At 36.0% G+C, this 26,922-nt stretch overlaps 1 protein-coding gene and 2 long non-coding RNA genes across 4 annotated transcripts in view; 1 reads left to right on the plus strand and 2 right to left on the minus strand.

The window, feature by feature from the left end:
* LOC310717781 overlaps positions 1-26,922 on the minus strand; it is a 296,978-nt gene that overhangs the window by 170,311 nt on the left and 99,745 nt on the right. The window lies entirely within an intron of this gene.
* LOC310717454 (myosin-7-like) overlaps positions 1-26,922 on the minus strand; it is a 66,176-nt gene that overhangs the window by 2,177 nt on the left and 37,077 nt on the right. The window contains exons 1-32 of one of the 2 annotated variants that reach the window (XM_083525472.1): positions 20,284-20,407; positions 20,107-20,168; positions 19,793-20,000; positions 19,116-19,259; positions 18,867-19,023; positions 18,558-18,585; positions 16,634-16,739; positions 16,402-16,494; positions 16,242-16,305; positions 15,909-16,007; positions 15,724-15,827; positions 13,830-13,968; positions 12,279-12,397; positions 12,036-12,185; positions 10,373-10,543; positions 9,906-10,215; positions 6,997-7,067; positions 6,704-6,909; positions 6,482-6,605; positions 6,273-6,409; positions 5,937-6,192; positions 5,598-5,840; positions 5,344-5,520; positions 5,126-5,271; positions 4,935-5,025; positions 4,471-4,860; positions 2,469-2,595; positions 2,223-2,341; positions 1,410-1,606; positions 569-752; positions 236-401; positions 31-155 (exon numbers count right to left, since the gene is read on the minus strand). In XM_083525472.1, the coding sequence (XP_083381598.1) occupies positions 31-155; positions 236-401; positions 569-752; positions 1,410-1,606; positions 2,223-2,341; positions 2,469-2,595; positions 4,471-4,860; positions 4,935-5,025; positions 5,126-5,271; positions 5,344-5,520; positions 5,598-5,840; positions 5,937-6,192; positions 6,273-6,409; positions 6,482-6,605; positions 6,704-6,909; positions 6,997-7,067; positions 9,906-10,215; positions 10,373-10,543; positions 12,036-12,185; positions 12,279-12,397; positions 13,830-13,968; positions 15,724-15,827; positions 15,909-16,007; positions 16,242-16,305; positions 16,402-16,494; positions 16,634-16,739; positions 18,558-18,585; positions 18,867-19,023; positions 19,116-19,259; positions 19,793-19,993 (4,644 nt within the window). In that variant the 5' untranslated portion in view covers positions 19,994-20,000; positions 20,107-20,168; positions 20,284-20,407. Of the gene's footprint in view, positions 1-30; positions 156-235; positions 402-568; positions 753-1,409; positions 1,607-2,222; positions 2,342-2,468; positions 2,596-4,470; positions 4,861-4,934; positions 5,026-5,125; positions 5,272-5,343; positions 5,521-5,597; positions 5,841-5,936; positions 6,193-6,272; positions 6,410-6,481; positions 6,606-6,703; positions 6,910-6,996; positions 7,068-9,905; positions 10,216-10,372; positions 10,544-12,035; positions 12,186-12,278; positions 12,398-13,829; positions 13,969-15,723; positions 15,828-15,908; positions 16,008-16,241; positions 16,306-16,401; positions 16,495-16,633; positions 16,740-18,557; positions 18,586-18,866; positions 19,024-19,115; positions 19,260-19,792; positions 20,001-20,106; positions 20,169-20,283; positions 20,408-26,922 lie in introns of those variants that run through there. The other variant, XM_083525471.1, reaches the window with a different exon arrangement.
* LOC310717826 lies at positions 17,665-18,611 on the plus strand. Its single transcript, XR_014530954.1, has 2 exons — positions 17,665-17,714; positions 17,746-18,611. It is a non-coding gene; the product is annotated as an uncharacterized lncRNA (long non-coding RNA).

Consider the following 26,922-nt stretch of genomic DNA (forward strand, 5'->3'; position numbering starts at 1 on the left):
CCACAGTTAAATATTGTTTAATATATTTACCTCTGCCTCCTCCAGTGCAGATTGGATTTCAGACTTTTCTTGCTCTAGCTGTTTACGTGCTTTCTCTAATTCATGGATTGTCTTTCCACTCTCACCAAGTTGTTCAGTCAGATCAGTTATCTCCTCTAGAAAAAAAAGGATTACCATGTTAAACTATTTCCTGTATTATATGGTTCAAATTATGCATATTTAATCATTTATGCACCTTGGAGGATCTTGTTCTCTCTCTTTAAAGTCTCCAGGTGATCTAAAGATTCCTCATATGAATTCTTTAACTTGAAAAGCTCAGTACTCAGAGATCTGGCTTCTTTTTGGGAGCTTTCAAGCTCACACTGAGACTCCTCATATTTCTGCTTCCACTCAGCAAGGATCTTAAAAAAAGAACATTTGTAATCATAGAATTCAGAAATACCATCCACTTAAAACATCTAAAACATAATTGCAATATCAAGAACTCTCAATATTCTAAGAGAATTCTTTACATTACTGTAATTTTGTGGAGTTGTAATTAGTTATATAAACTATTGTTTGGAGTTACTTTATCAAAGTTTCTTTGTTTCTTGTCCAAAGTTGCAGCAGCTGCATTAGATCGCTCCATATCCACCATGAGATCTTCAATTTCATTTTGAAGGCGATGCTTGGTCTTTTCAAGAGAGGAACATTTAGCATTAACTGCTTCCACGGCCTCTTCTGCATCCTGCAAGCGCTGAGCAAGTTTCTTTCTGCATAAACAAAATCTTGTAAATCTGGTGTAAATTTTTTATATTTAATTTAAATCACATTCAAAATGTACAATTACAATTTCTATGCACAGTCCTTCACCAAAATGCTTATATTATTTAAAGTTTAATTCAATTCAATTCATTTTATTTGTTGTTGTCTGCTTTTAACAATGAACATTGTATTAAAGCAGCTTTACACAGATAATGTGGTGATAAAGATTTAATAAGGTGTTCTTTATAAAGTTTAATGTTAGAGTGTTTGGCTGCACCCTAGTGTGGCCAGCAAAATTGCACGATATTTTAAACACCAATAATGTTTCTGTGCCTTATACATTCGGACCACTGTTAAGCATTTCTGTGGCCACTGGGGCCTGTGTCGTTTACTTGTTTTTCATTAAAAATACATTTGCCATAATATTTTGAAAAATTACCAAATCACAGTCACCTTACTTACATACAAAAAGATAAATGTGACCATATCCAAGCTATTTTCACTTTCTAAGATTGACAGTGGACATGTCAGGAATTGTTTTTTCAATATATTTCTTTAAAAAATAAATTTTATCCAGTGTATAATCTGTGTATACTCTTTCAGAAACTAACTTTATCCCTCAAATTGTTGACACATAGTGCATAGTAGATTTTTTTATGCCTTACTTGGCTTCTTCCAGTTCTTCTGTTCTCTGGATAGCATCAGTTTCATACTTGGTTCTCCATTGAGCAACCTCAGCATTAGCCTTAGTGAGACTACGTTGCAGCTCTGCTTTTGCTTCCTGCTCCTCTTCATATTGTTCTCTGAGTAGATCTGAATCATGCCGAGCAGACTGTAATGCATGGGCAAGGGCATTCTTGGCCTGAGAATGTTCAAGGCAAATAACGCAAAAAATATAATTTCAGTACAAGTAGGTTACATAACAATATTTTGCCAAAGTAGTTTGTTTTTTAGGCATTATAAACTCGTCCTAAAGTCATTTTCACTGCTGCCAAAATTGCTTTCATTTTTGACATACACATTTCCAATGTAAGCAGGATTGAATAAAAAGAAACATAATATCCATAATAATCTTCGACACACTCTTGGGATCTGATAATAATATTATTTAACTACAATTTAACTTTACTCTAGGTACTTTCAACTACTGTTGTAAAGCTGCACATATATGTACTTTATTCCAAATAATGTCAATATTGTTGCTGCTATCTATATTGTATATCCTTTATTTTCTCATTTTATACTTTTCTATTTATTACATGTACAAAAACCATGTAAATTGTATGCATGTAAATTCAGATTTATGTAAATGTGTTTTTATGTCAAGGGCAGTTGTAAACAACAAGACACATGAGACCAATGAGTAAAATATTATTTACTGATGGTAATTTGAATTAAAGGGTCAAATATTTTGCCATCTAAATGTTACAAGCTTAGTCCACAGTAAAAAAATGTATATAAAATATGCAATACTCTACCTTAACCTCCTCTTCAAGCTGCCTTTTTAGATCATCAAGCTGTTGAGAGTAGGACTGTTTTCCTCTTGTAAGCTGGAAAATTAGTGACTCCTTTTCTTCTACCTGTCTTGAAAACTCATCTATGGTTTTTGTAACATGGTAGAATTTCTAATACATATTTTTTTTATATATATTTATGTTTTTTTGTTTTTTTTAAATACATATCTTTGTCTTAAAGTTAGAGCAATATATGCATTCTCAACATACCATTCTCAGTTTGAAGCTTTGCCTTCTGAGTTACTAAATCATTGAGGGATCTTTGGTTTTCTTCAAACTTGTTTCGGAATTCATTCAGCTGGTCCTCCAAATTCCTGCTAATTTTCTCCAAGCTAGTCTATTAAATGTAATATGTATAACGTTAAAACACTGTAAACAACAAATTAACTATCATTATGATAGTTAATCAACAACTGACACATCAATTTTCTATATATAAGTTATAAACCACATTTACTACGGTGGAGACACATTAAACCATAAAAATTGCTTCTATATTCAAAACTAAAAATATTACTTTATAGATTTTAAATGTTAATTCGTATCACTATTTAGAATGCTATTTTATGAGCATTAATAATTCTTGGATTCCCATTATCGCCATATTTAAATCTAACATCATCGTACTACCTATCAGATTGCTTATCAAATATTGTTTTTGACACACATGCTTTATTCCTTTTGTTTATATGCAACCAACTAGCAAAAAGGCAAAACCACAGAAGAATTGAGGAGTGAATGCTTGGAACAAAGTTCTAATGACAGATTAGTCCAAATTTGATGTTTTTGGTTTTACCAGAATAACTGATGTAAGAAGAAAGAAGAGAAGCTGAATTCTGCCTCGGAGCCAAAACAAGGAGGTGGAAGCTTAATAGTTTATGTATCTTCTTTCACAGAAGAAAAAGTTGGAGACTTATTATAGGTAAAAGCCATACCGAACCAACATAACTGGCATTCCATATTTTAATGCCATGCAATTCTGTCTGCACGGTGGCTAATTGGAACCAACTTCACCATACAATAAGAGAATTCATTGAGGCATACAAGCTCTGTAACCATTATTTAGATAGCAAACATTTGGTAGGAGTGTTACCTATCACAGAATGTCCTGGTCAATCACAGGACCAAATCCTATTAAACTGCACTGGGATGAACTTGTTTGAAAAATATCCAACTATTGAAGTACACTTTGTAAAACTTTGGAAAGTTTTATAAGAAGTATGGCAAAGTCTTTTTCTTCTTCTTCTTCTTTCGGCTGCTCCCATTAGGGGTCGCCATAGCAGATCATCTGTCTCCATAACACCCTGTCCTCTACATCTGCCTCTTTCAAACTAACTGCCTGCATATGTCCAAACCATCTCAATCGCGCCTCCCTCACTTTGTCTCCAAAACATCTTACATGCGCTGTCCTTCTAATAAACTAATTTCTAATCCTGTCCATCCTCATCACTCCCAACGAAAACCTCAAAAACTTCAGCTTTGCTATCTCCAGCTCCACCTCCTATCTTTTAGTCAATAACACTGTTTTTTAAACCATACAACATCGCAGGTCTCACCACAGTCCTGTAAACTTTCCTTTTTACTTTCACAGATACCCTTCTATCACAAATCACTTCTGCCACTCTTCTCCACCCACTCCACCCTGCCTGCACGTCTTTTTTCACTTCTCTAACACACTCTTCATTACTTTGCACTGTTGACCCCAGGTACCTAAACTCCTCCACCTTCTCCACCTCCTCTCCCTGCAACTGCACCACTCTACTGCCCTCTATTTTATTCACACACATGTACTCTGTCTTACTCCTATTGACTTTCATTCCCTTTCTCTCCAGCGAAGAGGTATGGCAGTATGGAAGTATTTCAGCTAAATGTTTCACATCTGTACATTTAGATATTTGTTTGATTCAAGTAAATTTTTATACTGTTGATCTACCTACTATCTTACATATAAACAAAAGGAATGTTCACATGTCTCTTAAAAACAATAAATATCAAAAGTTAAACTACTTGCAAGAATCCACCTATATTGTAATATTTATTTTCCAGTACTGTATAGTATTGTCTTAAACCCCGGCCAGTAAATTAACAATATTCATTACACAATTGGGTGTCAGTAAGGATGATTTACCTAATATATGTATTATTAGAAATGTATATACAGTTTATATGTATTATTAGGAATTGTATATTTTAAATTATTCTAAAAACTTACTTTTGACTTTACAGTCTGTTCCATGCTGGAAACCACATCATCCAGCTCCAGTTTCAGCTCACTTTTTTCTTTCTCTAATTTTTGTTTGATCCTCTGCAGGTTATCTATCTGCTCACCCAGTTCAGCCACACTATCAGCTTGTTTCTTTCTAAGTGTTGCAGCTGTGGCTTCATGGTGCAGAGTTGCCTCTTCAAGATCTCTGCGCAGTTTTTGAAACTCTGCCTCCCTTTTTTTGTTCATTTCAATCTGAGTCGCAGTAGCTCCTCCAGCCTCTTCTAATCTCTCACTTATTTCTTCAAGTTCTCTCGCCAGGTCTGATCTCTGTTTCTCCACCTTGGCTCTAGCAGCTCGTTCGGCCTCAAGCTCTTCTTCCAGTTCTTCTACTCGAGCCTAAAACAAACAGGACTTACACAGGGTTCTTCATTTTGTACATTATACATTATAACTACAAGACAATTAAATACCTGCAACTCCTTAATTTTCTTTTGGAGTTGCACAATGATGACTTGCTCATCTTCAAGTTTACTATTCAGCTGGCTGATTTCAAAATCTTTCCTAAAAAAAAAGGCAAAGTAAATTACATACTATCAGTACACATACACACATAATATGTAGTGTTTAAAATGTTTCTCTTTTTTTTTTTTTTTTTTTTTACTTCTTAAGGCGTTCCTCTAGTTGTTGTTTGTCATTTTCCAGGTCCATTATGCTTTCTTGGGCCAACTTTAAGTCACCCTCCAGCTTTCTCTTTGCCCTTTCAAGATCCATACGAACCTTCTTTTCTTGCTCTAGAGATCCCTCTAACTGATGAAATACAAGAATTAAAATTAATATTCAGAAAAACATATATTTGCTAATTAAGTGTTATTCACTTACATCATCAACTTGCTGCTCTAGTTTGACTTTGATTTTGGTGAGGGTGTTGACTTTGTCCTCCTCACTCTGTAAGTCATCCAATGCTTGCTGATGAGCCTCCTGCAGGGCTTTCTTCTCCTTGGTTAATTTGGCTATGATTTCATCCAGAGCTGCCATTTCTTCAGTCAGATTCTTCACCTATAAGATAGCAGAATTTAAAAAAATTGCCTTAAAGTTTTCTATATTGTTTTACTGTGAAGCTTGATGTATGAGACCTTATTCTCTGTTGCATGCTTCTCCTTTTCCACTTTAGCCAGAGTCAACTCCAGATCATCAATGTCTTTCTTGAGCTCAGAGCACTCATCCTCCAGCTTTCTTTTTTTAGCTGTTAGCTCTGCATTCATCTCTTCCTCATCCTCCAGTCTTTCATTCAGCTCTTTGACATTGGCTTCCATTTGGATCTTGTTTTTAATTAGTCCTTCACATCTTTCCTCAGCATCACAAAGATTGTCTTGCTCCTATGTACATTAGGCCAATAAAATGTGTTCATAGTTTACCTAAATAATTTGGAATAATTGAGGTTTAAACCATTTCAAGGTCAATTTTATCCTTACCGCCTGCACTTGAAGCTGTAGATCATTCTTCTCTTGGAGAAGTGAGACCATTTTTTCCTCAAGCTCTTTTCTTCGAGATTCCGACTTGGCATAAGCCTCTTTGAGTTTTAGGAATTCCTCTTTCATGTTGGCCATTTCTTTCTCTGCTTCGGCAGACCTTAATAATGGTTTAATCTTGAAATATAGCTTCATCCATGGCCAGTTTTTAACACCCATGAATGCACGCACATTCCACTGGATAACAAGCAAGGCATCCCTTTGAGGTGAAAAAAAATTATTAACAGAGGAATTAGTAAAAAAAAAGAAAAAAAAAAAAAAAGGTTTTGACAGACATACCTGCGTTCCACCATCTTCTGATACTCAATTCTTGAAAGAAGCCCACGTGACCTGGCTTGGATTCCTGTTAATATTTTAGATAGCCTCTCATCTCGCATTTCCTCCAATTGACCTAACAGGCCAGCTTTGAAAAACACCTGAAATATAATATTTAATGTCATTTCTATTGAAGAGTTTTAAAAGAAGATATAAATTACACAAACCTTTACCTTAGTGTGCCCAAATTTGTACTGTTGGATATCTATGTCAAGTGAAGCCAGCAGTTTTTCAGCCCCTTTTTTGCTGTCAATGAATTGTCCCTCTGGGATTGCAGATGGGTTAAGAATGCGGTATCTAAAATATTACATATAAAATTGGCCATATATATTACAAATGCAAGTTTTTATATAGTTTTTTTTTCTGATTATGCTATTTATGTTACATTTTAGTACCTCTGTTTGAAATCACCATAAAGGATTCTGTTGGGGAAACCCTTTCTGCAGATCCTGATACCTTCCAGCACACCATTGCATCGAAGCTGGTGCATAACAAGGGGATTGTCCATTGCACCAGGAGTCTTGGTCTCATTGGGAATGATGCAGCGTACAAAGTGTGGATGAGTTGAGCGCAAGTTTGTCATTAGCTTATTAAGGTTTTCCTGAAAGTCAGCAATATTAATAAGTAGTTAATAGGTATAGTACTAGAAACAAAAATTGGTCAAGACAATTATTCCCTGTGGACATACCCTGTGAAGTGCTGACACTGTCTGGAAAGAAGATCCTTTCTTCTTCTTTTCTTTTTTGCCTGAATCAGTTGCTGAAATATATTAGCATTATTTTTTAGTGCCAGTGAGCATTACAGCACACAATTTGCATTGTGTGAATGCTATTTAGTACTTCTATATGCCTTTTTCAACTATATAGGTAACATAACTTTATAGGTAACGAGTTCCAAATAAGCAGCACTGTAGATGTCTGCCATAGATGTTACAACTCCAAAAACCACCCAATTTGCTACCAGAAGTCATTATACTTTCTAATTTTTGTAAATGTTTTCAGATTATTCTTCTGTTTTGATTCTTAAAAGAATTTATTTGATTGCTTAATCATATTTTAGATGCATATAAAAAGTAATTAGCTCCATGAAAAGGATAAAAGGGCTATCTCTTAACAATTTTATAATGAGAAAGGCTGTTTGCAAATGGACAATCTGTCAGGTACCTAAACTCATCCACCTTCACCACCTTTTCTCCCTGCAACCGCAACACTCCACTGCCTTCTCTCTCGTTCACACACACATGTACTCTGTCTTACTCCTAATGACTTTTATTCCCCTTCTTTCCAGCGTGTACCTCCTGCTCTCCAGGTTTTTTTAACCATGCTCTCTACTCTCACCACAAATCACAATATCATCTGCAAACATCATAGTCCATGGAGACTCCTGTCTAACCTCGTCCGTCAACTTGTCCTTCACCACTGCAAACAGCAAAGGGCTCAGAGCTGATCCTTGATGCAGTCAAAATTCCACCTTGAACCAGTCCGTCGTTCCTACTGCACCCTTAACTACGGTCACACTGTCCTCGTACATGTCCTGCACCACCCACACATACTTCTACTTCTACTTACACCTGACTTCCTCATACAATACTACAACTCCTCTCCTGGCACCCTGTCGTATGCTTTCTCTAAATCCACAATCACACAATGCAACCCCTTCTAGCCTTCTTTATACTTCTTTATCAACATTCTCAAATTCATTCACAAATATTGCGTATGTAGTGCTCCTCCTCGGCATGAAACCATACTGTTGCTCACACATTGTCACCTCTTCTCTCAGCCTGGCTTCCACTACTCTTTCGATTAAACTCATGGTGTGACTGATCAATCTTATTTCCCTGTAGTTACTGCGGGTCTGCACATCTCCCTTATTCTTAAAAATTCATACCAGCACACTCCTTCTCCGTTCCTCAGGCTTCCTCTCACCTTCCAGAATCTTGTCAAACAATATGGCTAAAAACTCCACTGCCATCTCTTCTAAACATCTCCACACTTTTACTGGTATGTCATCTGATCCAACCGACTTTACACTCTACATTGTCTTAATCGCTGCTTTCACTTACTAATCCTCCTTACTAATCCTATCCACTTTCTGCTTCACTATTTCCACATCATCCAACCTTCTCTCTCTCTCATTTTCCTTGTTCATCAGCTGTTAAAAAAACTATCTCCACCTTTTCAACACACTCTCTTCAATAGGCAACACACTTTCATCTTCATCCTTTATTGCTCTAACTTGTAGCACATTCTTCCCAGCTCGGTCCCTCTACCTGGCCTATCGATATAAATCATTTTCTCCTACTTTTGTGTCCAACTTCTCATACAGCCCAATATATGCCTTTTCCTTTGCCACTTCCCTCTTCACCTGCTGCTGCATTTTGTTGTAACCCTGCCTACTTTTTTCATCTCTCTGCCGATCCCAGTTCTGTTTTGCCAACCTCTTTCTCCTTATGCTTTTCTGCACTTTCCAATGCTGTCTAGCTACACCTTACAGTCTACAATCTCTTTCAGGTTGCATCTTCTGCACAAAATATAGTCCACCTGTGTTCACCAACTTCCTCCGCTCTTATGCCCTTCTACATTCCTTTCCTTAAAACCATACCTACCCATCACCTCCTCATCACCTCTGTTCCCTTCACCTACATGGCCATTGAAGTCTGCCCCAATCAGCAAACTTTTATTCCTAGGTACACTCTCTACCACTTCATCTAACTCACTCCAGAATTTTTCTTACTCCTCTACCTTACAACCCACTTGTGGAGAATAGGGACTGATGACATTTATCATTACCCCTTCAACTTCCAGCTGCACATTCATCACCCTATCAGAAACTCTATTCATCTCCACTACACTTTTACTACACGGTCAGGGAACTGAACCCAGACATTAGGGTTGCACAAACCAGTGCACTGTTAGTGCCGGTCCCAAGCCCGGATAAATGGGAAGGGTTGCATTAGGAAGGGCATTCAGCGTAAAAACATGTGCCAAATCGAACATGCGGAACACGAATACGGATGATCCGCTGTAGCAACCCCTAATGGGAGAAGCCGAAAGAAAGTTTTTATAGAAAAATTACAGGGCTGATTGTTTTTGTCTAACACTTGGTAGCATGAAGAGATAGAGAGTTGCTTCATTTTATGACCTGGCCTTCCCGATGCCTTAGAGTGATAGAAGGTAGTACTTAGAAAGCAGGCTCTTTTATAAAATGTGATGCTTCTGTAAGTGGTATTTGTTTATTGCTAGCAATAAAAAAGCTAGCCTATTGTTAAAATATGCAAAACACAAAGTGACACTGCATTCAGCACTTGAGCAGAGCAAATATGGTCATAGTACTTTATCTGTTGAGAACACCAGCAGCTTAATTATAAAAATAGTAGTAATATTTATTACTATAAAAGTACTCATAAGATATATATTTAAAAAAATTTATTGTAGCTGCTAAGTTGAAAATACCATATTGCATTCCAAAGGCAAAAAAGGGAAATATGGTTGTTGGATAGACAGTTTACTTTGTAATGTTTTTGGAAGCTGTCAGCATACATGTACATGTGCTAAAGATGTCCAGTTAATTCTCATCTCCTCTGAGTAAACCACTTACCTAAGTCTACCCCAGCATAGTTTGCAAACAGGATAGACAGAAGTTTCAGTGAAGATTTTTGGAGGAGTCCTACTACAGTTTCATTTAGTGGATCCTTGTTCTTAATAAGCCAGTTGTTGATGTTGTAGTCCACAGTGCCAGCATAATGAACAAGTGCAAAGTGAGCCTCTGGCTTCCCCTTTACAATCCTTGGCTTCTGGAAGTTACTTGATTTACCCAAATGGTTGTCATAAAGCTTTGTTTTAAAGGTGACATCTGTGGCTTTGGGAAACATGCATTCCTCTTCAAGGATAGACATGATACCCATGGGCTAAAACAAAACAAAAATAATTATTTACATTAGCAGTGAGTAAATATTAATGGTTATATCTCTATGAAGTAGAGATGATTTAAATTTGACCTACATTTGACCTATTTATTATGTATTAAACTAATGTTTAAAACCAAATTAATTATGAATAACCCACCTTCTCAATCAAATCAATGCAGGCTTGTAAGTCCATGCCAAAGTCAATGAATGTCCACTCTATTCCTTCTTTCTTATACTCTTCTTGTTCCAGCACAAACATGTGATGGTTGAAAAACTGCTGCAGTTTCTCATTTGTAAAATTAATGCAGAGTTGCTCAAATGTGTTATACTGTAAATATATGATTAAAATATTAGTGTGCATTCATGTTTTGAAAAACTTACAGAAATAGTATAGTAAACAAAAGTATAGTAAAACTCAACATACAACCATTATTAACTCAACATACAGGCATTATTGTCAATAAAGCTGGCAACAAATGTGAGTACACCCTAAGTGATAATGGCTGTATGTCTTTTAATCATGCAAAGCCACATGTCCTATTCATCATGTTCATGTTTTTGTCTGCTTGACAGGACCATACCTATTTGTTTATCTTGTATTGGAGCAGTTAAAATTTGGTGCTTTGAGTACAATTCTCTCATACTGAGCACTAAATGTTCAACATGGCACCTCATGGCAAAGGATTTGATCAAAGGGTCGATCAAAGAAGTTGAGTTCTCATGATATGCATCAGCTGCAGAAGCTGACTTCAGAAAACAGATGTATGAGTGTTGCCAGCATTGCTTTAGAGGTTACAGAAGCAGATGGTCTGCTTGTCAGTGCTCAGACCATACGCCTAAGAAGCAAGCTTCTTCTGAAGCTAGCTCACAAGAAAGCGCAGTTAGCTGAAGACAACCTGTCCAAGAGCATGAATTACTGGAACCATGTCCTGTGGTCTGATGAGACTACGATAAACTCGTTTGGCTCAGCATCTCCAGCATGTGTGGTGACACCCTGGCGAGCAGTACCAAGAAAATTGTGTCTCGCCTACAGTCAAGCTTGTTGATAGTAGCATCATGGCCTGGGGCTGCATGAGTGCTGCTGGTACTATGGAGCTGCAGTTAATTAAGGGGGGCTTGTGTGACATTCTGAAGCAGAACATGATGCCCTCCGTTCAGAAACTAGGTTGAATAGCAGTTTTCCAACATAATAAAGATGACAACTGCCTTGCTGAGGAAACTGAAGGTGATTGTGATGGAGTGGTCAAGTATGTCTCCAGACCTAAACACTATTGAGCACCTCTTGGGCATCCTCAAGTGGAAGTTGGAGAAGTGCCATATGTCTAACATCCAGCAGCTCAGTGATGCCATTATGGAGGAGTGGCAGAGGATCCCAGAAACAACCTGTGCAACTGTGGTGAATTCCATGCCCACGAGTATTAAGGAAGTGCTAGATAACAATGGTGCTCACACAAAATATTGACACTTTGGACACAGTTTTGTCATGTTCTCTTAGGGTGTACAGACTTTTCTTGCCAGCTATATTGACAATATTGGTTGTATGTTGAGTTATTTTCAGAGGACAGTAAATCTGTACTGCTATACAAGCTGCACATTGAGTACTCAAATATATGTATAAGTTTCCTTTAGTCTTCTAGTATTGTCCCTTGAGAAGATATACTAAAATGGTTGCTGAAATGCAAGGGGTTTACTCAATTTTGTGAGATGCTTGATGGTTAATAGTAATATTAACATGTTTAAATTACACAAAATATTACACCTTATATAATAACTGTTCTAAGAGGATACTGTACGTATGTTTCTGATATTCATGCACTCACTTCAAAAATCTCAAAACCAGCAATGTCCAATACACCAATGAAATACTGGCGTGGCTGCTTTGTTTCCAGAGACTGATTGATTCTGACCACCATCCAGAGGAACATTTTCTCATATACTGCTTTGGACAGAGCACCAACGGCATAGTTTACCTGTAAAAACCATCATAATTAATTGAAAACTTAAGCATAAAAAAATATGCATTTTTGTGTATTGTCGAAGGTATAATATAACAATGTGCTTACCTGTTGGACATTTTGCCCTTTGGTCACCCACTCATTGCCTACTTTAACTCGTGGGTGGCACAAACCTTTTATAAGGTCTGCAGAGTTCAGGCCCATAAGGTAAGCAACTTTGTCTGCATCTAAAAACAAAAAAAAGTTTTACAGTCATGCAAAAATGATTTTTACTGCCATAGACATAACTACCGTATTAACTTCTTTTCAACAGTGTCTACACATCTCTTCACTGCCATAGACTTTATATTTATTTACTGTACATATGTTTACATTAACTATCTATCTATCTATCTATCTATCTATCTATCTATCTATCTATCTATCTATCTATCTATCTATCTATCTATCTATCTATCTATCTATCTATCTATCTATCTATCTATCCTCATCTCCTCTTTGATTTATATGGTTTTAAAAATGATACAGTCCTTATCGTCTTAAAATGAGGTAAATACTACCCCAGATTAACAACCCATGACATTTTGCACAGTGCCATTATTTATTTTACAAAAAATAAGATGAAATGAAGAAACCATGTAGAAAAAATGCATTTGACTGCATACAATGGATTTAAGAGGCCAAGTAGCAGCTACATGCTGCTATTAATTTCCACAAGTGGAAAACATTTAAAACAGTTACCAATCATCTCAGGAGTGGATGTACTGGCAAATTCACCCCAAGGTTAGACTATGCAATGTTCAGTAAAAATGCAAAATACACAATAAAGCAAAAAAAATCTCAGATTCTAAAGGCCTTAGTTAGCATGTCAAATGTTAAAGTTCATTTTGGTACAATTAGAAAAAGACTGAAAAAGTATGGATTGTTTGAATTAAAGTCTCATCTCTCAGAGACAAGATTGCAGCATGGCTTAGGTTTAAAAGTTGCATTTGAACAAACCACAATAATTATAGAACAACGTCTTTAGGACAGATAAGACCAAAGTGGATCTGTTTAGACATAATGCACAGCAATGCCAGCACAAACAGCACATACCAAGTTTCAAGTACATTGGGCAGTATTTTAGTCAAATGTGAAGCCATCTGTCCAACAGATAAAGCTTGGTCAAAATTGGGTCATGGAAAAGGACAATGATCCCAAGCACACCAGCAAATCTACAACAGAATGGCTAAAAAAAAAACAGGCTTGCAAATCATAAGGTATACTTAATGTAGATGGGTTCCCTCTTGATTCTGGTTACTCTCAAGGTTTATTCCTTATGCCATCTCGAGGAGTTTTTCCTTGCCAAAGCCCTGGCTTGCTCATCAGAGACAAACTTGCACTTACTAAAAATATCTAATTAATTTTTATCACCACATTATCTGTGTAAAGCTGCTTTGAGACAATGTTCATTGTTAAAAGCCCTATACAAATAAACATTTTTGAATGGAATTGAGCTAGTTTGAAGTTGTATTTATATAATTTTAGTCTAAGGACTAGATGATGTTTCTATTATGTTCTGATACATAAAACCATAAAATTAAAATAAGGTGTAATTTCACTTTGACAGCACTGTAGATCAATAATAATTTTTGTTTCAAAATTATGAATAATACATACCCTCAGTTCCATCAGCTTCTGCCTGCTCCTCACGCTGCTTTTGCTTGAATTTCATGTTACCATAGTGCATAATGGCTCCTGTAAGCTTGTACACAGAGTTTTTTTCTTCTTGTGTGAAACCAAGTACATCAAAAGCATTCTGTAAATGGAACAATGTAAATTAAAGGCAAAGTTTATAACCAGAGTAACATTAAAATTATTTAAGATAATAATTCTTAAAACCAATGTCTCAGTTACAGTTTTTATCAGTTGCTTTGCAGCATTTCTAGAATGACCTTAGTGTTTGCAAACCAGTAAGTGCATTCTCAAAACAATTTGTACAAACAGCACAATACAATAGGTTTTTTGCCAAAGCCTGTTCCTTTTTCAAAATCCTTAGTTCGTGTCCCAAAAGTAAGTATTAAACATCTCATTGCCATCAGAATGAAAAGTCCCTTTGTCATTGTTCACAAACAAAATCATCAATGTGTTTAGTCGTGTTGTCAGTATGACGCTGCACAGGTTCAGTATTTGATATAAACTATGGTTTGTATTACAGTGATTGAAAGTGCACAAAAGTTGAATTTCTTCTCTTTAACATCTATACATTTCAGCAGCACAAATTGATTTATTTGATTGCATATTTGATTTATATTGATTGCAAGAGACCGGACAGGATTCACACCTTTACTGTACTGTAATAGTGTCTGTTCGTTTCTTGGTTGTTCATCTATTTTTAAAAATTGTAATTCTGTGTTTTGCTCTGTTGCCAAATGAAGGTTCACAAGATTGACCTGTTTTAGAGAACTCCTTGATTAGTAACATTAAAGATAATTGAAGATTATCTGTATAATTCATCAATTCAATTCAAATTAACAAAAAAAAAAAGTTTAATGACATTTTAGATGACAGACACTTGGTATAATATAAAACAAATATTTGATATATATATATATATATATATATATATATATATATATATATATATATATATATATATATATATGAAACTAGTATAATATATTTTGATCAACATGACATAAACAACTGATAATGTAGGAAACAGCAGACAATAATTGTATACAATCTATTAAATTAATTTACAAAAGCATTTTCAATTTGATCAAAGCAACAAGAAATGTTTTTAAGATGAGCAAAAGTGGACTAAATGATGTGGAGGTTGAACAAGAATTTCATTTCTGATTTGAAAAATGCTCCAAAGCAACTGAGAAAAACTGTATATCGATTATGTAATTCATATACATAATTAATGTAATTAATATACATAATACATAATACATAATACTTTATTACATAAATTGCTTTCATTATTGACATAATAATTTATGTCAATAATGAAAGCAATTTATGTAATAAAGTATCTCTTGTTTTAAAATGCAGTGCTTAAATAAAGCAGATTTGTTTTACATTTATTCAGAGTACTTTCAATTCATCTGCTTTATGATCATTACAAAATAAAGTCCACTAAAAACATACTGTTTTACTAAATTTCTTTATGAAACTTGAGACTATAGCTATACTGCTAAATATTTGTGGACACCTGAACAACCACACGCATGTGAATTTTGAACATCCCACATTAGCCAAACTAAGGTTTAAATCTGGCACTCTGTTAACTTTAAAAGTGACCTTGTTAAATATAAAGAATTAAATATATTTGTCAACATGTAATAACGTAGTCTGTTAAGATTTCACGTCAAGATTTCAATATACGTGACCTAGCACAATAATAATAATAATAATAATAATAATAATAATAATAATAATAATAATAATAATAATAATAATAAATTATATGAGAACTATGTATCAGAAAAACAGAGTGAAGTGGACCAGAATTGGAGATCTAACTGCTAGCTAACTGAAAACAAACAGCTTGAACATAGAGACTTACATCAGTTGCCATTAACTCTTCAGCATCATCAATAGAAGGAACTGTGGTTTCTCCCTGAGAGATGAATGCATAGTCATAAGGGTTTGGTGTCACCAATAGCATCTCTGTAGGAAAGAAAAATATTATGCCATTTAAACCAGAACTTTATTTAATCTTTATGGATTTCCTTCATTTATTATACTAACCAAGTATTTCTGGTTTCTTGTTTGACAAGATTTGATAGAATATGTGATAATCCCTCTCTGCCTTGAGCTGAAAAGTCACACGAGATTTCTCCAGCAGATCTTATTAAAGATGAGAGTGAAATAAGTGGCATTTTATACAAAAATGTTTATATCAGATAAAATAAATCTGTGATGCAAAGTATGGTTTGCAAATACAGTGATGAATTTGATATAGCAAAAAAAGATGTTGTGATATAAAATAAACTAAACATACATGTAAACTACTGGAGCAACTGATTATTGAAATTAGTGACTTTGCCATTTTTACAGTTTTAGAAGTGAGGAATAACATACAAGTTTCAATGTCAGCTGATGCCAATTTCCCTCTTGTATCGAAGTGAATTCTGATGAATTTGCCCTGAAAAAAAAATTAGTACAGCAAAAATCAAATAATTTCACTCAAAAGAGGAAAGCTGGTATACTAATAAAAGTGTAGTAATAAAAAAATCCCTACAAATCTTGAAGAATTGTCATTTCTTATAGTCTTGGCATTGCCAAAGGCCTCCAATGCAGGGTTTGCCTGGATGATTTGATCCTCCAGAGTCCCCTGGAAGACAGAAGTTCATTCATTTTTAGATGAACACGCACACGCATGCGCACACACACACACACACACACACACACACAGTACATACATAATGATTCCATATTATATATTTTAGGGATATATTTATACAAATGGGAACCTTGTTTTGACTAGATGAGTCCTTCTTTGGCCCACTTGCTGCAATACTGGCAAAGTATTGAATGACTCTTTTGGTGTTTACAGTTTTCCCAGCACCGGATTCTCCACTACATAAAACACATACATATGGCATTTTATATACAGTGGAACCCACTTATCTCGACCTTGGTTACCTCGACAACCCTATTAAGTCGACGTTTTTGAAGTGGAACCGCCAAATTCTCGCTTTGTCTTAGCATTTTTTTATCGGTTATGTCGACTTTTTTATGTTGCCGAACCCTAATATCTCGAGCACAAGGGGGAAAAAATTTGCCATTTAACGTCAGTTATGTCGATCGGCGCTGTGCAGCCGCAGAAGAACTCGCGAAAGTGGCGGAAAATCAAGCCAATACAATGTTGTATGTATTGTATACTGATGAATCTCTGCTGTTAGTTAGTGCACATATGCCTTTTGCTGTTAAATGTTATGCGATGAACGGGAGGTGAAAGCCGCGCTTGGTAGGAGTGCCGGTGGAAAGGCACGTACCGGGATACGCATGAGCGATAACAACGACCGCCGTGAACCAACATATAGCAACAATAATGGACCGTGAAAGTGTGGAAGTTTAAATAGGAGCTGGTGATGATGATAAACGAGCACCATATGTGCGAGATTGAAGCCGGGAGCTTCAGAGAAAGCGGCCAAGAAAGCACCTGCCACGCCGAAGGGGGCGCCGAAGGGGGCGTGGCAGGTGGATTCCTGACAGTTAACAAACATGTACTGTATGTACATTTTTATAGCATGCCTTCATCAAACAAATCGCGGTAACGCTGTTGTCTAAAAAACCCTCCAAAAACACGTGCATACACATTTATTAACGCACATCATGTACATAAAAAAATTTCAAGCACGTTAATATATTGCCGCCATTTAGATTTTCGTTTATCTCGATCATCTGTTATCTCGATGCTTTTTGGCGACCCCCTGGCGACATAACCGGGTTCCACTGTATATATATATATATATATATATATATATATATATATATATATATATATATATATATATATATATATATATATATAGTAAGGTAGAATTCAAGGTACAGTATATTAAGGTACAGTATTTTCAAGGTACAGTATATTAACACTGGCAGGTGTTTCTTTGCTGCCCTGGTGTGCCCTGTGAGACTAAAGGAAGAAAAGTCACATGTTTAATTTGTTTTCTGTGGTTTACCTTGGTCTAATCTATTGTCTCATATATATCTTTTGATTATCTCATTATGCATCTTAATTCACTCAATTTATTCCACCACCATTTATTATTTATTTTGAATCATATTATACGGTTTACATGCTTTTTTAACACCTCTCGACTGCTGCTACTGCTGTTTTTGCACTGCATTTTGTTTATGTTTACATATACTCTCTTGTTTATAGTCCTTTTTGTTTATAGCCCTTTATAGTCCTCTTTTTGCACATTACTGTATAATTAGAGTATACAATAGGTTTACTGGTCGGCACTATTTAGTGTTTTGTGTATCTGTCTCACACTGTCTTGTGTTGTCTGTCTGTTTTTGTCTGCACTTTTTGCACTAGGTTGCACACAATGCACTTTTTGTGGCAAAGACACTTACTTTAGCCTTTAACTCTGTGTTCTGTTATGTAGCTTTATGTTGTGTGTTGTATCTCTATGTTGTTCAATGTAGCACCAGGATTCTGGAGGAACTTTGGCTCTTTTTACTGTTTACTAGGTCAGCAATATATTGTACAAATGGCAATAAAAGCTTCTTAAAAGTGTTCCAGTACTTTCAGAAAGGACTGTAAAAATTAATAGCTTGGGTTCTCAAATTTGTGGAGAAACCTCAATTATCTTCAGACATAAAGGCCCCATTTTTTGGAGAAAATATATGATTGAATAAAACCATGGTTTATTAGTAACTTACGTGATCAGGAGTGACTGGTTTTCACGGTCTATGTATAGAAAGAAACAAACAGAACACACTCTGCAAAAATCACATTATATACAATATTTGCAAAAATCAACCATTTCCTGACAGTTCATTTTATATTCTTTTAAAGAATCAAGGATTCTTTTATAATAAACCCCCCAAATATTAATAATCCTTGAAAAAGGTATGATTTCTTAAAAGGCATTTGTTTAGAAATTAAATTAAGTCATATTATTGTTAATAATAACCTAGTAGTATTATTTATTGGTGCGTTGAAATTACTATTATATGTTTATCAAATACCTGCCAACATATACTGATAAGCATTATCAGAAATGGAGAAAATATGCGGAGGTGCTTCACTCCTTTTCTTGCCCCTGTAAGCTATAACCACTTCCTGATTATACACTGGCAGCCACTTGTAGGGGTTGACAGTGACACAGAACAGTCCTGAATATGTCTTTGAGAAAAAAACAGATATGCATTTTGCTTGTTATTTCAAATAATAATGAACACGTTTTAATTTAGTTTGAAACACCTTCATGTACTTACATAGATCATCCATGCTGCATAACGCTCTTTGAGATTATATAGCACAGCTGGTTCATGCAGGAAAGTCAGCATGGCCATGTCTTCAATTTTGTCAAACTTTGGAGGATTCTGTTGCAAAATCTGACTTTCCTTGAAAGTCAATGTCTAAAAAACAATATAGAGTTCAGAATATTACTATTTTAAAATATATTTCTTGTCAATATATGACATATGCTTTATAGAAACTGCCATCTTTGAAATTCTGTAAACATCTTAGCAATAAAGTAGTGCCAATCATTTTTTAATGATGGTTTTTTGGGCATGTAAGAATGTCATTCTTTTTTATTTCTTTTTTTTTGTTTGTTTACACTGTATCTGGGATATAAAATCGCTATTGCAATATGAATTACATTTAAGCATTTATATTTATTTTCTATTCCAAAATACTCCAAATCATACCTATGAGGAGTGCAAGATGTAGTTTAGATAAAACATAACTTCAAGTTTTACTAGATGCCAATACATGACTTTTCAACTTAATAAGATATTATAATAATAAGGTTAAAATTAAAAGATTTGTTTTTTTGTAATGCAGTTAAAAAATTCATAAGCCTTCATTTATGTATAATTATTAGAGATTTTAAAGCAACTAGTATTAATGTAATATATATATTTAAAATGACTGTTTTTAAACTGACCTTTCCTGATTCAGTCTCTACAGTCACTTTATCTCCTTCACGACTGGAAACTGTGGCCTTAACAAACTCTTCCACGGGATCAGGCACAAAACATTCTTTCTTCATGTCAAAAATACGAGTCTGTGCCTCTAAGCGTTCCCTTTCAGACTTCCGCAAGTAAGGGGCTGCTATCCCAAACACTGAAGTCTCAACATCCACCATTGTTATTCTTAAAAAAAAAAATTAAAAAAGTCGATTCGGTAACAGTGTATAAAAAATTATAAGGCACTGGCCTTTGAAAATACAGTTTTTAATTTGAACAGAAATATACTTACTGATTACTGATGTCTTACTGGATACAAAAGATTATGAAAATTCCTGTGCTTTGTTAGTAAACCTAAAGAAAAACAAAGATCAAGACTTCCCACACTTTTGCAGTATACAAAAACACATTGAACTGGTAGAAAAATTAGAAAAATTTAAAGTCTATGGTAAACATTGGGAAAACTCACACAATAGCAGGTGCAATTGCTGTACTTTATTGCACTAAGAACTGGTGAAGAGCTGAGATCTAATTTATAGCCTCTACCACTTCAATCTTATGAGGTCACACACGTCCTATGAGTATACCCAGAGAGCATGTGCGCACACACACACACACACACACACACACACACACACACACACACACACACACACACACACACACACACACACATTTAAACACTTGGTACATCAGCTTTAAGTGCTTGGACTGACAGGAAGGAATGCTGCAGGTCTGTTTTATACCACATTCACATTAACTTTGACACTGCCATAATTATTTAAATATCAGGTCTATTTTGGGTAGTTAAATAAAAATACACATACACTACTAGTTCCTTTTTTATACTTATTTCCAATTATTTTTATATATATTATTTTGAGGAATGCAGGCAGAATACATTACAATATTCAATACATAAGCTGTCTGTGATAAATGGATTGAATTATTGGAAAAAAACCTTCAAAGTCTTCTTCTTCTTTCGGCTTCTCCCATCAGGGGTTGCCACAGCGGATTATCCTTCTCCATACCCTCGTCCTCTACATCTGCCTCTTTCAAGCAAACTACCTGCATGATAATAAAATATTTAATAAAAAACAATTCATACGTCAATATTTATTAAATATTTTGTTATTAATTAATCAGAATCCTTAGGATAAATTACATCACAAACAATTTAATGGAATACGATTGGGGAAATTGTGGATATATATTGCCTCTAAACTGAAATCTTAAACACACCCAGTTCTCTTATAATTTCATGTCAAGGGAAGTAGCTTGACTACTTAAGACTGCTTATGAAGCAGTCCCTTCTATGTCTTTTCACAATATAGGCAGAGTTTCTCTCTTAAGTTAAGAATGAATATAGACAGAATGACAAAGTATAAGTCATTATATGGCTAACCTAGATAAATCTGTTCTACAAATTTTATAAATCTAAGGTAGTCTTGGATAATTAACTGTACCTTGTAGCTCTAAAGTTATTCACCTACACATAATAGTATATGAAACCCTCATGAGAATCCAGTAATTTCTATTTACAAATAGTACAAAGGTGTTTCAATCAAACTGTTTTAACACTTCCAGGTTCTCTCACACTACTCTATTATTATGATCTCTCTATGTATTTCTGTAGTTGCCTGTGTGAGATGGTGGTTGATTACAAAGACAAAAATGCACCAATGGTCTTAAATAAGCAGTCATCACACCCACTGTTTACTATGCTCCTACACTGCCTTTAGGATGTCTTGAATAGATCTAACTGTATCTGCTGCCTCAAGGAAAATGTGACAGTGTTAGGAACAGGCTGAGGGTAAATGCACAACATGCTCTCCTGTCAAGCATCCTTCTAGCCTATCTCTGGAGAACAACCTGAAAATAAGATTTACAATATAAATAATATAATTATAAATAACCATTAATAGTCCCACAGTGGGAAATTTCTGAACATTACCAACCTATAGACTAGGATTAAGTTTGCTTCACAGAGACATGGCACAACTCAGTGACATGAACAGAATTAAAGACTCAGCATATCATGGAAAGTGGAGTCTGTATAATGGTAAACAAAAGCGGGTGCAACAATGTGAGCAATGTTCTTCTAACATGCTCCTGTACACCAACCTGGAGCTCCTGACCATCAAATGTCACTCTTTCTACCTTTCTCTGGAACTCTCTGCACATAGTCAGCTTTAGGTAAACATAGACACTGCTTTATGTGAGCTACATGATGCTTTCACTTTTTATTAGACACATCACTGGGACAATGTGGTCATTGTGGCAGGGGATTTTAACAAGACCAAATATACATCAACACATCACCTGCCCCACCAGAGTCAAATGTATCCTGGACCACTGCTACACTACACTGAAAATTGCTTCAGGGCACAGGCTTATCAATTGTTTGGGAAATCAGACTATGCCGCCATCATCATCATGACAAGAAATAAATAAAGGCTGCAAAATGCTTTGAATTATGAAGAATGGGACATTTTCAGGCTCTGATATTGTTAATGTCCATACTGTATGTCAACAAGCAGTTGTTGGATTTGCCAGGAAGGTATATAATGCAAAAACACCACCAAAACATTTACCAATCAGAAGCATACAAACACAGGGCTTGCTACTAGAATCATGGATAAGAAGGAAAGCACCAGGACCAGACTGAGTTTCACCAGCCTGTCTAAAAACCTGTGCAGACCAGCTGGCCTCTATCTTTTCACAGATCTTTAACAGATCACTGGAACTGTGTGAAGTGCCTGCCTGCTTTAAATGTTCCGCCATCATCCCTATCTTGAAGAAACCAAAAATCACCGGACTTAACGACTACAGACATATTGCCCTAACATCTGTGGTCATGAAGACATTTGATAAACTGGTGTTATTTGGCTTATCGGAAAGACATCACTGGACCCTTGCTGGACCCCCTGCAGTTTGCTTACCGAGCAAACAGGTCTGTGGACGATGCGGTGAACATATGACTGCACTTCCTCCTGCAACATCTGGACAAACTAAGGACTTATGTGAGGATCGTGTTTGGGGACTTAAGTTCAGCCTTCAACACCATCATCCCAACTCCCTTTCAGACCAAACTAACCCTGCTCTCTCCTCCTAGCTCTACCTGTCAGTAGATCACCAGCTTTCTGGCAGATAGGCAACAGTTAGTGAGAATGGGTAAATTCATGTTAAACAACCGTATAATCAGCACTGGTGCCCCCCAGGGATGTGTTCTCTCCCCATTGCTCCTCTCCCTGCACCTCTACAAACCCCTCTTTCAAGCTTTTGAAGTTTGCAGACAACACTACAGTCATCAGCCTAATTGATGACGGTAATGAGTCTGCAGACAGAAGCGATGTACTGTAGCTGAATGGCTGGTCCAGTCATAACAACCTGGACCATAACATACTCAAAACAATGGAGATGGTTGTGTATTTCAGGAGAAAACCCCCTGCACTCCCTAACTCTTTTGTTGTTTGGCTGAGGCTACAGAGCACCAAGTACCAAGACAGCCAGGGACAAGAAAAGTTTCTTCCCCCAGGCAATCTACCTCATGAACATTTAAATGCTCTCTCCATTGTGCAATAAAATAAAACATATGTGCAATACTACTTTTACTGGTTTAAATCTGTACTGTTTTGTGCAATAATACTCTTTATTTATTTTCTTTATAAAAAAGTGCAATACGTTTAACTTTCTTTAATTTATTTAGCTTTTTTTTTTTCATTTCACTTTTAAAAAATGTGCAACTGGAAGCTTCTGTCACCAAAACAAATTCTTTGTAAGTGCAAACCTACTTGGCAATAAATCTCTTTCTGTTACTGATTCTGATTAGCAAAAAACTGAAGGGAACTAGACTCACAGTCGGAAACCTCTTCATCAACTCTTTAGTACCCGGACCTATTACAGTTGCCACTCCAACTGTGCTACACATGACACCATTACACCACACATGAGACCATTACGTCAATTATGTGAAAGTGCTGTTTGTTTACTACGTTTCAGAACTGAACACTTTTACTACTTTCAAACTCACCACCAAGTTGGAGGATCTGGAACTTCACCCATTTCTCTATCATTGGTTTTTCAGCTTCTTTGCAAACATGTCTCATCCTCAGCACTGGAGCCCCCAAGGTTGTGTGAGCCCACTGCCATACTTTTTGCACACTAATGACTGTATGACCATTTCAAGTTTGCTTATTGTGGTGCGCTTAATCTCTGGCAACACAGAGAAGGCCTACCTCAAGAAGTTTAAAAGTCTGGAAAACTGGTGTCAAAAGAACATTCTCCTCATGAACGCCATCAAGACAAATTTGTTAGTGGTAATTCAGCACAAAGGAGAGAAATTACTACCCACTCAAGATCAATGAAACACCAATAGAGAGAGAAAACAATTTTTGATACCTTGGTGTTTCTGTCACATTGGATTTGTCATAGTCCTGTCACATCAGCAGCCTTCCACATTAGATGCTTAAGAGACTTGATACTGCCCTCCAAGGTGTTTGGGAACTTTTACTTCTGCACCACTAAGAGCATCCTGATATGAAACATCACAGCTTGGTTTGGGAATCAAATATCTATACACAAATAGACAAATATCTACAGCAAATGTTGCTCCACCAAGACCAAGAAGATATTAAAAGGCCTCAGCCATTTTAGCCATAGAGCCATTGTTTCAGTTCCTTGAAGACCAACATAGAGCGAATGAGAGGTAGAATTTTCCCATAGGCAATTTGCACAGGCCTGGACTGATTACAAAACCCATTACCTCAAATTGCTTTTTTACAGAACATGCACTACCTGAACATAATTTTACACACAAATGGCAAAAACTGCACAGCTTGCACAGCTGTACTTTATTGAATATGACCATAATAAATCACACTGTTTCGGCCTCCCAAAAATGTGAATGTATATAGTGCAACATATGGTTACTCCATATGCTACTTTATTAATTGTACATATTATTGTTCTGTTCTATTCTGTCGTTCTGTTCTGTTCTGATATACCTTTTATATATATATATATATATATATATATATATATATATATATATATATATATATATATATATATATATATATAAATATATAAATGTGTGTGTCTGTGTGTGTATATATATATATATATATATATATATATATATATATATATATATATATATATATATATATATATATATATATATATATATAATAAATACACACACACATTAAGAATACTTAACTGAAAGAAACAAACAAAAAAAAGATCAAGATGTTCAATATTTTTAACACACATTAGCTGTGTATTACTATACAAGTCCACAATGTGTGGCATGCAGGGATGGGGTTGCACTTAGGCGTGTTAATGGTTTTCATCATCTTATCACAGTGAGCTCTCCATTGCACCGAACTTCATTATTAGCTCCTCTTAAAGCCTTTCAACACATTTGTGCCTGTACATTTAAATGTGGTAATGGAAAAAAAAGCATTCTGGGCAAATCATACAAGCATTATAACTAAATACCAGTTAAAGGACATTTTGCATATCAAAACTGCATTATAGCTTTAAAGCATCTGATCCTATGTACAGCAAACTTTTACTCTTTTGGGAATATAACCCCTGAGGTTTATATATACAGTGAGGAAAATAAGTATTTGAACACCCTGCTATTTTGCAAGTTCTCCCACTTAGAAATCATGGAGGGGTCTGAAATTGTCATCGTAGGTGCATGTCCACTGTGAGAGACATAATCTAAAAAAAAAATAATCCAGAAATCACAATGTATAATTTTTTAACTATTTATTTGTATGATACAGCTGCAAATAAGTATTTGAACACCTGAGAAAGTCAATGTTAATATTTGGTACTGTAGCCTTTGTTTGCAATTACAGAGGTCAAACGTTTCCTGTAGTTTTTCACCAGGTTTGCACACACTGCAGGAGGGATTTTGGCCCACTCCTCCACACAGATCTTCTCTAGATCAGTCAGGTTTCTGGCCTGTCGCTGAGAAACACGGAGTTTGAGCTCCCTTCAAAGATTCTCTATTGGGTTTAGGTCTGGAGACTGGCTAGGCCACGCCAGAACCTTGAAATGCTTCTTATAGAGCCACTCCTTGGTTATCCTGGCTGTGTGCTTCGGGTCACTGTCATGTTGGAAGACCCAGCCTCGACCTATCTTCAATACTCTAACTGAGGGAAGGAGGTTGTTCCCCAAAATCTCACAATACATGGCCCCGGTCATCCTCTCCTTAATACAGTGCAGTCTCCCTGTCCCATGTGCAGAAAAACACCCCCAAAGCATGATGTTACCACCCCCATGCTTCACAGTAGGGATGGTGTTCTTGGGATGGTACTCATCATTCTTCTTCCTCCAAACACGTTTAGTGGAATTATGACCCAAAAGTTCTATTTTGGTCTCATCTGACCACATGACTTTCTCCCATGACTCCTCTGGATCATCCAAATGGTCATTGGCAAACTTAAGACGTGCCTGGACATGTGCTGGTTTAAGCAGGCGAACCTTCCGTGCCATGCATGATTTCAAACCATGACGTCTTAGTGTATTACCAACAGTAACCTTGGAAACAGTGGTCCCAGCTCTTTTCAGGTCATTGACCAGCTCATCCCGTGTAGTTCTGGGCTGATTTCTCACCTTCCTTATGATCATTGAGACCCCACGAGGTGAGATCTTGCATGGAGCCCCAGTCCGAGGGAGATTGACAGTCATGTTTAGCTTCTTCCATTTTCTAATGATTACTCCAACAGTGGACCTTTTTTTACCAAGCTGCTTGGCAATTTCCCCGTAGCCCTTTCCAGCCTCCTGGACGTGTACAATTTTGTCTCTAGTGTCTTTGGACAGCTCTTTGGTCTTGGCCATGTTAGTAGTGGGATTCTTACTGATTGTATGGGGTGGACAGGTGTCTTTATGCAGCTAACGACCTCAAACAGGTGCATCTAATTTAGGATATGGACATTTTAAAGGCAGACTAACAGGTCTTTGAGGGTCAGAATTCTAGCTGATAGACAGGTGTTCAAATACTTATTTGCAGCTGTATCATACAAATAAATAGTTAAAAAATCATACATTGTGATTTTTGAATTTTTTTTTTTTAGATTATGTCTCTCAC

This window comes from Silurus aristotelis (genome assembly GCF_946808225.1).
Source record: "Silurus aristotelis genome assembly, chromosome: 22".
Taxonomy (NCBI): Eukaryota; Metazoa; Chordata; class Actinopteri; order Siluriformes; family Siluridae; genus Silurus; species Silurus aristotelis.